The sequence below is a fragment of the Australozyma saopauloensis genome, chromosome 3, assembly GCF_035610405.1.
Source record: "Australozyma saopauloensis chromosome 3, complete sequence".
NCBI lineage: Eukaryota > Fungi > Ascomycota > Pichiomycetes > Serinales > Metschnikowiaceae > Australozyma > Australozyma saopauloensis.
In genome coordinates this window covers 1,501,330-1,517,288 of record NC_086133.1, presented here as the reverse complement: position 1 = coordinate 1,517,288, position 15,959 = coordinate 1,501,330, and the positions used below count along the sequence as shown (strand labels likewise).

At 45.8% G+C, this 15,959-nt stretch overlaps 6 protein-coding genes across 6 annotated transcripts; 5 read left to right on the top strand and 1 right to left on the bottom strand.

Moving 5' to 3' along the window:
• Window positions 1-1,500: 1,500 nt before the first annotated feature.
• On the top strand, window positions 1,501-5,607 carry PUMCH_002836 (uncharacterized protein; the record flags this gene model as incomplete). The annotated part of the gene is made up of 1 exon (XM_063021831.1): window positions 1,501-5,607. The coding sequence occupies one exon, from the start codon at window positions 1,501-1,503 to the stop codon at window positions 5,605-5,607; it is 4,107 nt and encodes a 1,368-aa protein (XP_062877901.1).
• An 862-nt stretch (window positions 5,608-6,469) lies between these two features.
• PUMCH_002835 (uncharacterized protein) lies at window positions 6,470-7,522 on the top strand (the record flags this gene model as incomplete). The annotated part of the gene is made up of 1 exon (XM_063021830.1): window positions 6,470-7,522. The coding sequence occupies one exon, from the start codon at window positions 6,470-6,472 to the stop codon at window positions 7,520-7,522; it is 1,053 nt and encodes a 350-aa protein (XP_062877900.1).
• Window positions 7,523-8,000: 478 nt separating this feature from the next.
• PUMCH_002834 (uncharacterized protein) lies at window positions 8,001-8,684 on the top strand (the record flags this gene model as incomplete). Its single annotated transcript, XM_063021829.1, has 1 exon — window positions 8,001-8,684. The coding sequence occupies one exon, from the start codon at window positions 8,001-8,003 to the stop codon at window positions 8,682-8,684; it is 684 nt and encodes a 227-aa protein (XP_062877899.1).
• Window positions 8,685-8,976: 292 nt separating this feature from the next.
• Window positions 8,977-10,938, top strand: PUMCH_002833 (uncharacterized protein; the record flags this gene model as incomplete). The annotated part of the gene is made up of 1 exon (XM_063021828.1): window positions 8,977-10,938. One exon carries the CDS (start codon window positions 8,977-8,979, stop codon window positions 10,936-10,938), a length of 1,962 nt encoding a protein of 653 aa, XP_062877898.1.
• A 589-nt stretch (window positions 10,939-11,527) lies between these two features.
• PUMCH_002832 (uncharacterized protein) lies at window positions 11,528-11,863 on the bottom strand (the record flags this gene model as incomplete). Its single annotated transcript, XM_063021827.1, has 1 exon — window positions 11,528-11,863. One exon carries the CDS (start codon window positions 11,861-11,863, stop codon window positions 11,528-11,530), a length of 336 nt encoding a protein of 111 aa, XP_062877897.1.
• Window positions 11,864-12,359: 496 nt separating this feature from the next.
• On the top strand, window positions 12,360-15,731 carry PUMCH_002831 (uncharacterized protein; the record flags this gene model as incomplete). Its single annotated transcript, XM_063021826.1, has 1 exon — window positions 12,360-15,731. One exon carries the CDS (start codon window positions 12,360-12,362, stop codon window positions 15,729-15,731), a length of 3,372 nt encoding a protein of 1,123 aa, XP_062877896.1.
• Between the last annotated feature and the right edge of the window lie 228 nt (window positions 15,732-15,959).

Here is a 15,959-nt window from a genome sequence, read left to right as displayed (position 1 = left end):
AGGGTAAAAAAATAGAAAGGTCCTCACCGATAAGACATGGTCTTCGAGATGGAAGAACACAAAAGAAATAAATAGAACACCGTGGCGATAGATTCCGACCAGATTACGAGCACCTTTTTTTTCGACTGTTTCCAAGGCACTTCTCTCTTACAAATCGCCAGTCAAGTAGAAGTAACTTCTGGAAATCAAAAAGGGAATGTACAGGGGAATCACACGAAACAAGCCATATGCTACAAAGGAAACAAACGACATGATGAAGATGTGGAGAAAGAACCGCTCGGGTCCGGTCAACATGTAGAATGGGAAATGGTGGTAGTAGAAGTACCAGCACTTGCTGATAGGGTTATAGATTTGCTTAGACATGATTTTTTAGAGGCTGGAGAGGGGGTAGTTAGGCTGTATTAATAGTTTTTGGAATTGGTGTGTTCAGATCCTGGTGATTGTATTTAAAAAGGAAGCGGTAGTTGAAAGTAGAGTGTGGGTGGCTGGGTAGTACTGAAGAGGAAGTCGATGGGAGTGGGCAGGGAATTATCGAATGGGGATACGTGTGTGTTATGAACAGAAGAAGGGGAGAAATTTTCCGTTTTGTTGTTTTGTTTTTTTGGATTTCGTTTACTTTGTTATCAGTCCCGAGCTTATCTGCTTTGTTGAAATTCCTCGTCGGTCTGAATTATTCTCTTCAGTGAGAAGTAATTTTTTGGTAAAGGTGTTTTATATGTAGAATATATAATGTCGTGCTAGTTTGGTGCTTCTTTGTCTCTTTTTTTGATTAGAGCCTTGTTGGGGGAAGTATGTTTCTACAGCCGACCTCGCAAGTGACGAAATGGAGGTCGTACGAGTCTTAAACCCGAAGCGAATAATTTAATTCACCTGCCAGAAAGTGAAATATACTAAATTTCAATATTTGTTTTTTTCACTTTTACAGTAACTCTGTGACTTGGTACTAGTTTGCACATTTTCATTGAGTCAGCAAGAGACTGGAAAATCTTAGACCACTACTCAAAAATCCGATTGTGTCCAAAAATGAAGCAAACAAGAACAAAACACTTTTTAAAACCCCAAATATCTCTACCAACACATTTCTGAACCATTCAAATATCATTGTCTGCTCCTATCAGAGGTCACAATAGATAACCTCCAGTACATCGACAATCCAAACAACTCATAAATCGATAAATGCTAAAAAGTCACAATGTCTTTCTTTTCAATTTCATCATTACATCAATTCATTACCTCTTCCAAACATCTCCCACTTGACATACCACCCACTCCCAAAACCATGGTGCAGATTGCAACAACGTCCCCAAACGCTCTCGCCCACTCACAATCAAAAAACGTCTCCAATCGAAAGACAGAAAAATAGCAAAATTCGTTTCTTTGAAAAATTTCACTGTGTTCGACCCTCCGTTCTTCTCCTCAGTTTATCTGCATTGACACCTATTTGTCGCATGTTTCAGATGTTTCAGATGCGGCATCGCGTTCACAGATCACCAACACTCCATGACAGCAGACAGAAAATTTAACCGAGACGGTGACCTCGGACGAATAAAATACCGACTACTGAATCTCGAGCTGGAAAACGTAACAGGCTATGGCCAGTTCGTCAACGTCGCCAATTCTCTACGAAAAATCTCCATCAGCCTTGAACAGATCGATGATCGCGCCGTGCTATTCGTGGACACATGTCTGCTTTGGTTCACGAGAATAATGCAGTATGCTAAGAAGGTTGGTGAAGCGCCGCGGTGGCGCCCCTTGGAGATGTTCCTTAGGAGCGTCTTTACGTATGTAACTGGAATGCACCATAGTAGTCTGGGTGCGTTTTCCAACGCCTTGGGATTGTTGTTGAAAAAGCTTCTTCAATTTGTAGACACGCTCCAATGTGACGATGCGAATCTTTTACCGTGGATTTCATGTATTTACAAGAGGCCGTTGCAACAGAAGAGCTTCTTCGTGCTCCTAGAGGCCTTAATCAAGTATGTGCCGCGCACCGCCAAGATCATCAGTAACAATCGGGAGTTCCATATTGTTCGCATCTGTCTCGATGCCATGAAGTTCAATTCGTTGGCCAATTCTGCCAGTAAGCTCTTGGCGTTGCACCTTCATCGGGTTCGTGATCCAAACTATGGGCTGTACTTGATCACATGGCTTCCTGCGCTAGACAAACACCTTCTTGATGATGTGATGCGGGCTAACATCGTCACTCACTTGCTTCCTACGCTCTTCAGAGACGTCTGTGACCTATACTTGGACTGGCTCCGGAGTCTAGACGTCGAGACGAAGATCCTTGACCAGCCTCAGGTCATGCTTCCGTTGCTTCGCGCAGGTATGGAGATATCGCGCGCGAACGATCCATTCGAGAATAAGATCGTGCTGGAGTCTCTGATTGAGAGGCTTCTCTGTCATTCAGATAGAAATACTCGTCTAGATGCTTTCGCCTTTGTATGCGCAACCGCAACAAACAATACTCTTCCACCTCCATTTGTTCGTAAGATCTTGAGGTGCGAGGTCTCTTTGAGATTCGTCACGCGAGAGTTGTTGTCTCCTCAGGATAGAACCGTGTTTGTCACCAACCTCCGAAATGCATTGAATAAACTACGAGGTTTCACAGAAAAACAAGCCAAAAAACCATCTGAAGAAATGAAGGCCCAAATAGTCGAAGCCACCGAGATTTGTGAGCAAGTCTTTCTTATCATGTGCAAATTGCTTGTCCCGGATTCGTCATACGCTCAGTTATCTTGTGCCACAGAGATTTTATATTTCATAATCATAGATGAGTTTGACGGTGTTAAAAGGTCCGCAAAGCTGAAAAACTCGAGCTCTGCAGGCTCCAAAATGTTCCACATATTCTTGGATGATCTTGTGCGTCTTCTCTTGCGATTGACTACAAACAACTACGATGACATACGGCGCAAATGCTCTCAAATGCTCGATTTTTGTCCGGCTGAACAGCTTTGCCATATCATCTCCGAAAACCCGTTACAAAACTCATTGTACCTTCTAACCGAATCCAAGCACGGTAGTTCCGACTCATACGCATTATTGTTCCTGACTATTGCCACTGCCTATTTGAAGTATGACTTTGAACTGTTTAAATTGTTGCTCGAAATGCTTGTGGACTTCCTCGAGTCGTCAAAGTCAAGCGGCCAGCATATCTGTGGCTCTTTGGCCTCAATTTCCGCTATTTTGTCTGTGACAAACAAGTACATCCTCATCAATCGGAAGAATTTGAGCAAAGATGCCATTGACAGGTATGTCCTTACCATGAAAGCTACTGCTGATAGACTTGTGAAATTCACAACCAGTGAATGGCGAGAGGTATCCGCCAAATTGTCACTCAATGGAGAGCCACAGGAAGCGGACGACTCGTATTGGAAGACGCTCAAGGAATCAGCTCTTCTTATCGAGACGCTTTTGGATATCACAGTCCCTGAGGCTCTCGTATCGAAGGACATAGTGGTAGATATTGGTATTGACTTGATGGAACAACTTTCGACTGTGTCGCATCGTGGCTCTTTTTCAGCAGCATTGCAAGCTTTTATCAAGTGCTGTTCTGTTTGTTTTGCAAGTGAATATTGCGAAAAACCCTCACAATGGCTACAGTATAATTTGTCATTAATTGAAACAAAGAGACAGCTTATCACCAGAAGATCAGCGGGTTTACCTTATTTGATAAGTGGTATTTTGATTGCTACCGTGCCTCAAAGAGAGAAGATCAAAAACTTCATGGAAATTGCTGTGAAACAGCTCATCTCGACTTCTGTTAAAAAAAGTGGCGATTCGGAGGAAACCGTGCTTGACCTTCCACAAGTGAATGCATTCAATTGTTTAACCCAAATATTCAAAGAATCTGTTCTCAAACCATACTACCAAGAATACATTGCTGACGCTCTCGATGCCGCATTGCAAAGAGTCGATCACCCTACCTGGGCTATCAAAAATAGTGCACTCATGTTGTTCACTGCACTTTACAACAGCTTCTTTGGCTCAAACCAATTAGATAAAACCCAGCCTAGTATCAGCGTGGACCTCTTTTTTTCACAATTTCCAAAGGTTCAAGTAATACTTCGATCTCATCTTCAGGAAAAGTCAATAGATAAAGCCATACCGATTTTATCTATGCTCAGTCGTTTGCATGCTTCTCCAGACTCGAGAGTGAATTTGAACCCTTTTATAGACTCAGTGTCTCAAACATACCTAGGACATCTGCTGTGGAAAATTAGAGAGGCAGCAGCTCTTCTGATCTGCAGCATGACAAGACAAGGAGACATCATTCGTGAATTGCAATCAATGTTTCCAAGAGCAGCGGAATTGGGCAACCTCGCTCATGGCAAGTTGTTGTGTGTTCGCCAGCTTCTTCAACGTCTAGATTCCAAGGGCAAAGATGCAGCCGCGTTGGCAGAAGTCACTTCGGCCACTTGGTATAATTTCAATGATTTGAAAGATAGAGCTTATTTGTTTAAGTGGGTCATGCTCAGATCGTACTTGATGGTAGCGAATGAGCTTCCATACCCTCCTTTAGGGCTTCATGTGGTTGAAGAAAGCTTGAAGCAGTGTGCATTAGAAACGCGAGGTCTTGATGGTTCCGCCAATTTGTTTGTCGAAACGGCCGTGAGTGCTCTCTTGAACGGGGCTCGAACGAAAGATGAGCTAATCAACACTTCAGTAAGGTTTTTCGGTGCCCATCATGAAGGGATTGTTTTGACATCTTGCCAATTCTGGCTTCTGAAGCCGGCTCTATTCCGAGAGGCAAAAGCGCTACACTATTGTCTATTGGAGACTCTCTATCGACAAGATTTGCGGTCGTACATTCATAAAGAATTTGTTAAACTTGCACTCGAAGCTAATTTGGAAGTGCCAATCAAGATGGAACGCTACGATTCTAACGAAGAAATGCTATCATATAGCCTATGTCTTCATGCTGCCATTAAGGAAAACGACGAAGAGAAATTCGTTCCTAGTTGTATGTCACTTATGCACTGCGAGAAGTCGCAAGAAATCCGTCTTCAAGCAGTTCGTGCCGCCAAGAAGTACCTTTCGAGAAATAATGGGAAGAGCTTTTTGTTGGCCCAACTAGCGTACGAACTCCATCAAAGTGAATCTGATGAGTCTGAAATAGTCAGAAGATCTGCGCTTCCTGAGACGGTCAACTTCGAGATGGATGTCGTGTGGCCCTTCACGTTCCTTGGGATTTACGAAGAGGTGGGCAGGAAGGTTTTGTCCGGAGCACTTACTGCGAGCCTTGAAAAAAACATAGACCAGTTCAAGTTGCAATTGAGTACTACGCTCTACGATATCGAAAAGACAAATCTATTCCGCAACGAAGTTTGGGACTTCACCTATGATGCAACCGCGCTCTTTTGGAACATTAAACATGAGAAGAATAATTCTGCCGAAATAATTAACGAGATTCTCCTCTGCATATTTAAAGTTGCCCACATGGTGACTGAACACGAGCACTTACTCCACATCTGGAGCTACAATGTGTTTCTAGACACAGCCGTGAAAAAAGTCGCCGTACTCTATGACGTGGGAAAAGACCACGAACTCATTCAATATGCCTGCAAGCCACTTTTGGCGAAATTAGAAGCTGCGCACTACCCATTTTGAGTATTCGTCCCTTTCCCTAATGAATTTGCACCCATTTCCCGCGGCCGGGTAACCCCGCGAGAAAAACATATAAGTTGAGAAGAAATCTCCATTGGTACATCGGTTAATAATTATACAACTACAAAATGTATGTAACTGCCTAAGACTCATAAGGATGAATTCCTATTTTAACAACAACGAATTTCTTCACCTGAAACCTCGTGTGGATAAAAAAATACAGAGCTTTTTAACACTGACTCGTCTACTCCAAAACAATGGTTTTACTAACTTCATAGGAGTCATTCACCATTGATATTGTGAAGATGTAGGGGGTTCCTAAGAACTTGATTTTTTGAGGTTCTTGACATTCTGTCTTTTCACTTCAAAGTGGAATCGATAGGATTTAGGGGATTCAACTGCAAGCTTAAGTAAGTGTAGTGCTTAATTTATTGTAAAACGTAAAACAGATTTAGTTCTTTGTGAAAGCGAACCATCTGAAATGTCGAGACCTGCCTTCAGAGACTGCTGAGGCATCAACTGCTTTTACCAGGCTCTGTTTGTGGGTTTGCTCGGTAATGAAACCGAAAGCCACTCATACGAATCTCAAATGACAGATCAGTGCGGAAAAAGAATCGAATTTGTTGCTTTACTCGCTTCCGAATCTGTTTTTTTCGTAGGCTTCTGCTTCAGCTCATTCTTGCAAGTACCTTGGCGATGCTCATCGCGTAAATTCTATGGAAGATAATACAAAAAGATACCTTGACAAACAAAACAAAGCATGAGTTCTTGTTCGTTTAGACATAATAATTATTGAGAGTCCAGAATTATTCTCTATTTCCCTTTTCCTCCTCTCCCCAATGCTCGCCTACTCCACACTTCTTTAATGGAAGAACAACCGATCATCTGCAGCTCCTGTTTGGGAGAAAACAGCCATGTGCGAATGAAAAGACATCCAAATGGCGAGGAGTGTCGCTTCTGTACCCGTCCATTCACAGCGTTGCGTTGGAGTGGAGACACCAGGGTTGGCAAAATGAAAAAGACAGTTATCTGCGAAAGCTGTGCCAGAGCCCGCAATTGTTGTCAGTGTTGCTCGGTCGATATTGACTACCAGATCCCGCTAGATCTACGAGACGCTGCGTTAAAGCTAGCTGGGATTGCGAATCCCTATTCTGTTGAAAATACATCTAAGAACAGGGAAGTCAAGGCTATCATTGGCGACAAGATCGAGAAACGCTTGAAGAATGAAGAAACCGAAACGGCCGAGGAGAAGAAAGAGAAAATGCGGGACATTCTCACGAAATTGGCCCAGAAGTTGGGTTCAGGCGCTGTTGCAAATACATCGATGCCGAAAGAGCGTACCAGCGGAGGCAGCACAACCAAAGAATTATCAAAAACAATAGCGGCGCTCCCGTTTGGAGGCTCACTAGCTCTGCCAAAGAACAACGAAGATAGGTCGTTCTTTGTGTTTGGGTTCAGTGCCGATATGCCCCAGTACAAGTTGTCGGAGTTTTTTGAAACACATGGGAAGATCGAATCGGTCCGTATTGTCCATAAAGCGAAATGTGGATATGTTGTATTCGACTCTCGCAGCGACGCTGACAAGTGTGCAAGTGCTATCAGTAGCAACGGGCTCAACTCTAATCTGGCCACGGCAGGCCTAATCCTCGTCAATAGCCAGCCGGTAAGAGTAAGTTGGGGAAACTCCCAGCCACTAGGCCGGAACAACGACGAGCAGGCCAAGATTGCGCAGGTAGTGACCAAGGTAATGAAGCAGTTGGCCGAGAGAGATGCACTGCAGAAGGGAAAACGTACAAAAAAGCTGAACGGGTCCCATTCTACAAAGAGGCAGAAACTGGAATCTCAAGAGAGAACAGACAAGGAGACAAAAGAAGTCAAGCAATCATACAAGGCTTTATCAAGGGATCTCGAGCTATGATGGATCCTTTCGCGGATACATCCAGTGACAAGTTCCAAAGCAAAGCTAGCAAAACATGTATAATTCTTCAATGAACGTCAGAGCTTAAAACTCATTTCTTGATTATGTATGTTGGAGGATTTTACGGTAGCTCTCGCGTACTGTCTCATATGACTGTCATACTCGTTCAATTGACGGGTCTTGAGGGAGAAAATTTATGCTCAATGTGGATGAGCGAACACTTTACGGGTAAAGACAGATTTACTTAGTTGTGATGTGTGAAGACCGTCTTATTTACTTGTGTTGGCTTCTTCTCAGTCTGAATTCGGTAGCAAACTCTCAAAAGCAGGAGTTTTATCAAAATCAACGCTACTATCTAGGATTTTTATGTAATTGTACTGATTTTCGTGATTAGAGACCAAGTTGTGTTTGACTCATCGATCTTCCCCGGATTTCGATCTACTAGCTACTACAATAATACAAGTTACCTTATCAAAGCATGTCGATGGATAACAAACTTATGGCTACGACTTTGATGCTATGCATTCCATGCATCCTAATAATCATTCGTCTTCTTTGCGTTCTCCCTAGCGTCAAAGCCTCGGCAAATTCAAAACAAACAAAACACAACATACTTCGAAATGACAAGTGTCAACCTACCAGAATAATGGCTCTTTTAGGCTCTGGCGGTCACACTGGAGAGATGGTGAGACTTCTATCCGATATGGAGCTCGAGAAGTACCAATTGACGTGGTTGGTTTCTGAAGGTGATTCGACATCACTTCTGAAGGCTCGTGGTGTTGAGGAGAGCAAAACTCTCAGTAAGGCAGAGTTCATTGTATTGGCAAGAGCCCGGAAGGTTGGAGAGCCGCTTGTTCTGTCTTTATTCAGTACCTTACGGTCCTTGTATTCCACTGCTACAAAGCTCTATAAAACCGCGCTCCCCGATATTTTACTTATAAATGGACCCGGTACATGCGTGCCAGTGGCATACTTTTTGTTCTTTCTCCGATTTGTTGGCCTTGGTCACACGCGTATAGTGTACATTGAGAGCATGGCTCGTGTGAATGGGCTAAGTCTCAGTGGAAAGCTTGTGCTTCCAATTTGTGACCGATTTGTGGTGCAGTGGCGTCCACTAGCGGTAAAATATCATAGAGCAGAGTACTATGGGTTGCTTATCTAGTAGCTGTCTGCAATAACAGAAAGAGCTTGTATTTGGCCATTTGATCACACCTTTCGAGAGATGCAAGTTCACACTGGTTTATGCGAGGAGCAGTACAGAACCACATAACCTCAAAAATGGCTCATCACGAATTATATAACATCATATATCTCGATCACATCTTGCGGGTCTTGGGCTGTTTTATCGCAGAGTTAAGTTGAATCACTGTATGGGTAGAGACTCCACGATCAAAGGACCAAACTACAACATTATTTAAAAGAAATCAAGCAATTCATCGCTCTACATTATTCTCATGTACAAAGTAAAGATAATCTCTGAGGTCTCATTTCTGAAACCTGTGTTTTTACCCGACCTAGTATTAATCCTCGCACCTGCACAACCAACCTTCGATTTGCAGCCACTGTCTCTTCTCCCAGAAGCCATGTCCAACACCTTCGATGGTATTTTGCGAGAGTTTCCATATATATCCCTTGACAAGTTCAATTGCGGAACGGAAATTTCGCTTTTAACCCACTGTCATATGGACCATTTGGCTGGAATCCTCAACCGACTGTTTCTGGGGATAGTCTACTGCACCGAATTAACCAAAAAGCTTTTGCAAGCAGATAAAAGGTACGAGAAAGTGATGCGGCGCGTTGAAGTACTACCGCTCAACACCAGGACGCGTCTCGTGCTTCCTGGATCCATAAGCGAGGACGTTTTCGTCACGCCAATAGAGGCCTACCACTGTCTAGGCGCGTGCATGTTCTTGGTGGAGCGAGAAGAAGATGATTGTAGCTGTAAATCCATGAAAGTCGGAGCAAATGTTTGTTTGGCGGAATCTCATCATCTGGCTGTTCTTTGTACGGGTGATGTTCGGGCCGAACAATGGTGGTGTGATGGACTCCGCCAACTCCCCTTCTTACAGCCATATCTATCGGGTGACAAATGCCTTGATAACATATACATTGATACCACATTCTATTACCGCCAGGAGCCGTATATCGAGATTCCACCCAACAATCTGGGCATCTATGCCATGATTTGTCTACTCAAAGAGTATCCTATGAATGACCCTGAGATCATATTTGAATTCACAAACACAACCCTTGGATTTGAGCAGGTGTGGGCATTTGTTCTCTCGTATTTCCGCGGGTGTCTTGTCGCCACAGACGAGAAATTCCGGCGCCGCCTTCAGATATCTTGCAAGCATGACAAGATCCATGGATGCGTACTTCACAAGAGCATAAATCAGAAACACGAACTGTCTCCATTGTTTCACGTGGGCAGGACATATCAACCTTATACCATCCGCATGAATGAATTCATCAACTTCAATATCATGGACTTTGCAGGAATCTGCTGTCCCATCCTCGTCAACAACATACCCACAACGGAGCCCTTGGAGTTATTGCATACCACCGCGAAGGGAAATCGTTTCTATTATTTTCGTGACAGAACTTGGCTCCTTCCAAAAGACGGGATTGAGATGCTACCTCAGGACTTAACGCTTGTCTTCTCACGCCACCTGTCATACACAGAAACGGTTGAATTTATCAAAATGTTTCGGCCGAAACAAGTTTTTCCTTGTTGCCATTCGAGAGTCGCCTGGAAGGCTGGTTTCCACATGCGCCGGTTGTATGGAGATATCTGTTCTGGCGACCAATTCTTGTTTGACGAAATGATGCTGAAAAATTTCGGCCATCCACCAAAACACATTTTACAGAGAGGCGTGGCAACAGTGAACCGCTGGAGTATTGAACAATGCGAGCAAGAACAGGCATTTATAGAGGATACTACCAGGAGTCCAGCCTTGATTCAGCTACGGAAGGTTACTAGAGCGCCAGTGTTCCAGAAAGTGGCCGGTGACAATCCTGATGCACCTATATTTAACAAAAAAGGAGAGTTTGTTCTACAAAAATTGGTCGAGCGTCGCCAGGAGCAATCCTACAAGGACTTCATTGAGTACCAACAGTCTTTATATTACAAGAAGTACAACCAGCCGCAGTACGTTCCACTCGCACCGAACAAGAGGGGCAAAATTAGTCGAGTAACACTCGGCGGTCTGAGCGACTACTCATCACATAGCAGTGACAGTTCTATTGATTTGTTGGATGCCACAAGGATGAGAAAGGAGAGTAATGAAAGTGATAGTCCTAGAACAGGAGGCACAGGGTCGATGGTGTCATTTGAGACACGAAAGGAGTTGCGCACTTCGTTCATAGCCTCGTCTTTTGGTTCCTTCGAGGAATCAGTGCCTGTGGCTGCTGCATGAAGATGGAGATCAGAGTTTCAATGAAACGCAGATGTTTTTGCGCTGGAAGAGCAAATACTGAATCAGAAAGTCATTCTGACAATCTTTGGAGTGCTGCGTTCGTCATATAGACATATAGGGTTTCAAGGGAGTGCCCAAAAGGAAATAAAAAGCTAAAGAACGCTTCTGCCAATGCAGCGGTGATATGTTAGTGACAAGAGATCACACTTATGTCACGTAATAGCGAGCAGACCGAACTTGTTGCACTCGGAATCATCAATGCTTCACTGCTGCAGTTCTCTCTCCCAATGCAATACCAACAATAATTCAGTCAGATCGATTACATGAGATCGCTTCTCCCGGGCCTCTCAAAGACGTGAACAACATGAGAATCCCGCATGAAACCTTCAGAAATATCACGCCCTTTACTGTCACACAAGACATGGATCAGACACGATTCAGACACGAATCAGACAGGAGTCAGACACTCAATTCTTTCAACAGTACTTCTATTCCGCCAACTCAGTCTGCTTATCTTCCAAGGATCACCAACTTGTAAACCAGATATATTCGTCACTTTGGCCAATCCGCCTATTACTTGGAAGGACCCTTAGTTCTCTCTCCACTGATGCAGACACATCGTACACTTGTAAAACGTAGTCATGGGCTCGTCCGCAGACCGAATCTGGAGCTGGAAAAAGTAGGCCTTGTCGTTTCCACACGAATCCACAGGACACTGCGTGGCTGTCTGGTCCACATTATCCCAAGCGCCATCTCCTCCCAAAACGTCATCCACCTCTTTTCTCGGAAGAACCTTACGGTCGTACATCTGGAATCCCTGCACACGGAACTCGTACGGACATGTGGGACAGTATAGCTTGTTGCAGTTGTCTTCACCTTGAGAGATGAGGAGCATATTGCTGCAGTAGGGGCAGAAGGAGAGCATGGTTTTGGTGGACGTGTCAATTGGGCAACAGTGATTACGTAAGCAGGCTTTGAGAGCTGATTGGCTAATTGGGCGTGTTCTGTGTCAATTCCCAGCCGGCTGATCCTACCACTTCCTGGAGCTAAGGTGTAGGCTACTGATGCGATGGGGATGAGGCCGCGAATCGGGGGATGTACGGGTGTCAATCTGGTTAGAGATGGTACTGCAGAAAGACCTGTCCATGTGGTGGAAAGTGTCAACAATAAAGTGGACATGCGGAGCAATTTTCCGAAAAAAAGTGCTGCTCGATAGGGCCCGAGCTAGGGAGGTTGGGACTTGGCGGAAAAATTTAGAAATTAGCCGCAACCCGGCGTGAGGAGGGGACAAAGAGTGCCCGGTCACGTGACGCGTCACGTGGGCATTTCCGTCGTCGAAACACACGCAACTCCACCCCCCGTTCCCCAATTCAAAAACAAACAGACTTGCTTCTTCGAGAATTTACCGAGAAGTGCCCGCAATGTCCACAAACACCAACTCGGACGGAATGCCCGTGGAGCAGGGCGTGCAACCCCACGCGGATGCTGCTTTCGCTGCTGCGGAAACAAATAACCTCGAGAAAAATGCTCCCGTCGAAAATCCCGAAAAAACACATTTGGATGGCCACGAGGTGGAGGCCCAACTAATAAACGCGCACGCGGCCGGCGTATTGACCAGTCCTTCCGCAGGAAGCGCGCAAGCCGGTTTGGCGTTTGTTGATGAACCACTCAAGGATGAATTCAAAACAGAGCTCGAAGCACACGCGGCTGCCGTGCCAGCTCAGGAGAATTTTGGCCTTGAGGGTGTCGATGTGAAGGCGGAGGTTGCAGAACATGCTCCGGAACATGCTGCAGAAGATGATGAAACCAGAGCCATTGGCGGTAGTGACAGTGGCAGTGGAGCTTCCACAGGTGCTGTGCCCAGCAGAAGAGCCACGAAGACCAGAGCAAGAAAACCCGTGGACTTCTCCTCGGGAGGCTACTTCTCCGACGAACTGAGCTCCGAGGACATGGAGTTCAAGGAGGAGAGAGGTGACGACGAGTACGATCCAGATGCCGACGACGAGCCACAGAAGAAACGCGGCCGCCCCAGATTGGTGGACATTGCCGCAGCTGGGTCTGAACCCAAACGGAAGCGTGGTAGACCCAGAAAGATCGTGGTGGAGGGCGCTGAAGGTTCCAATCCTTCCACGGCCAAGGCCGCTGCCGCTGGCGGTTTGGGCGACGATGGCGAGCCAAAGGTGAAACGTAAGAGAGGACGTCCTAGAAAGATTCGTCCTGAGGACGAACAGGATGCTGCCAACGCGTCTGGCCTTGCCTCCACCATTGCCACCAACACCACCGATGGTTCCTCGGGGGTGCCTTCCTCGTCTCAGAACAAGCCTGTGGGTACTGAGGGTGGCGCCGACGAGGTTGACCTTGGACCCATCATTATGTCGAATCTTACCGAGGCCAACATCGATCCCAACCTCGACCCCAGTCTATATTCCAATGCTGACGCTTCTGTTTATCTGCTCCTAGGCCCTTCTCCTAATCCTTTGCTAAATCTGTCTCCGATGGCACCTAATAATCCTGGTGGTTCTGGTGGTGCTGTTGGTCCAGGTGGTGATGCTGGTGCTGTCAAAGCTGTTCTTGAAGCCATTGGGATCAATGAAAGTGAACCTCTTCCTGATTCGCAGGAACAACATTTGGGGAAGATTTTGGACGAAGCATTGAATGCTGAGTTTGGCCTCTTGGAGGAGCAACTACAAAATCCAGAGCAGCCAAAAGAGCCGGAACAGCCGGTCAAGAGAAAAAGAGGCAGACCTAGAAAGGGCCAGGAAGTGAATAAATCAAAACCGATCATTGATCTGATCGAGGATCTTCGAAGAAGTTCTCGTGCCACAGTGACCGAAAGAAAGGAGCGCGAGGTCCAGAAACGTGTAGCACGCGCACTTCGTGTCCAACGGAAACAGGAGGTTAAGCTTCAGAAACAGCTCGGCATCTATGAGCGCAAAAAGCGGAAGAGCGACATGAAGAGGGAGTCTGAGAATGGAGTGGTTCTGTCGGACGCAGAAAGCACTGGCGCCAGTGACTCCGATGAGGAGTCCTCAGCGGTAACGACCAATTCCGACGATAGCGATGATAGTGCAATAAGCGATGACGATTCGGAAGATGAGTATCGTGCCCGCAAGAAGTACAACGTATCGCCTAAGAAGAGCGAGGCTGCCAAACCCGCGCTGAAGGATAAACCACCCCGGGTACCAAAACCGCCCGTGCAGAGGAGATCAAAGAAGGGCCGGCCTAGTAAGCAAGAGAATGTGACCAAAGAGGTCTTCAGTATCTTCAAGATTGAAGAAGGGGTGTCCGATTCTGTTGGTCCTACCGACCCAGCCGAAACCCTTGGACAATTGGAGGAGGAGAAGGATAAGCTGATTTCCAACAATGGTAATAAGAGCACTATCAGCACAAAAACGGCCGCAATCGCTCTCAATTTTGACAACAAGGGAAGCAGCACTTTCTCAGATATCCCCATTGTCAGTGGTATTCGAGACTCAGTCGTGACTGAACAACCACAAGAGCTGGAGCGAATCGCCAAATTTACTCCCTTGCCTGTTCCAGAAATTGACGAGGACGGAAAAATCATAGATCCCACCTACGTCGAGAAACATCTTCCTGGCGTTTTGATCCGTGAAGACGATAGTGCCACTGGTAGACTCATCGATGAGAGAGCCTTCTTCTTGGAGGGCAGCGAAGGATACTTCGAACAGCACAACCTCCGGTTTAGGCCATCCGATAGCTCTTTGTCATTAAACGCTCCTGACTTAGGGTTTGAGGAGTTTGCACCGTATGTGGAATTGAGTCTGTTAGTTCACCGGCCGGAGAGAAACATGCTCAAAGAGCTCCACAAGGGCCTTTATCACCAGTGGTGTTTCGAGCTCAGCCAAGGCTACAGTCTCAACTTTTTCGGTGTTGGGTCAAAGGCGCGTATGATCATGGACTTCTTGGAAGAGTACTTCGTGAGCTGGTATCACGATGTAATCTGCGAAAGCGAAGATGAACAGATGCCCCCCGTGATGATTGTCAATGGATACAACCCAGGAACGAAGTTGAAAGCAGTTCTCCACGATATGACAGCGGCCATACTCAGTGCGACGGGCCAACCATTGCGTCAGCCAAAGCATGTCAGTGAAGCGTTCCCATTTCTCATGGGTCATCTCAAGCAATTGGCTAGTCGCAACTCGAAGAACAGAGTTGTCAAAGCTAGTCTAGTTTTGGTGATCCACAACATCGATGGAGAGGCCTTCAGAGATGAGCGGTCGCAGAACCTTTTGTCACAATTGACGGCATTACCCAACGTATGGGTCATTGTGTCCTCTGACAATGTGAACCTGAGCTTGCTTTGGGATCTTTACCGGTTCAAGAACTACAACTTCTTGTGGCATGATGTCACCACATATGAGCCATACGCGGTCGAAATGTCATTCAAAGACGTCCTCAGCATGGGACAGTCCAAGAAATTTGTGGGCAGCCGTGGTGCCAAGTATGTTTTGGCGTCGTTGACGGCCAATGCGAAGAAATTGTACGAGGTTCTCCTCCAGTTGCAAATGGAAGCCATCGAGGCCTCCGTTCTGAGCAAGACAAGCCGCACGGGACTCAAGGGCCTGGCAAAGACGTCCGTGGAGCTCCGAAAAGTCTACGACCGCTGTGTTGAGAAGTTCATTGTTAGCAATGAGGTCAACTTCAAGACGATGTTGGGTGAGTATGTGGAGCACAAGATGTGTGTTTTGACGAAGAACACCGCAGGCCATGAAGTGGTATATGTTCCGTTTACATTGGACGAAATGACAAAACTTCGCAAGGAAGAGTTCTAAACCTATTGGCGATACTCTTGTTTTTTGCAGCCAGTACTGCAGGCAAGACGCTTATTCCCGCCAAAAGCGTACGAACAAGAGCACCAGTACCAATACAATTGGACATCCATAGATAGCATCGGAATAAACTTTCCATTCCTAAACCAATTCTCTTCGAACAAAATCTTTTTATCTCTTCTTTTGTTCTTATCATTACCATACACTCCCTCCCCCTAGATCCGTCTCCTA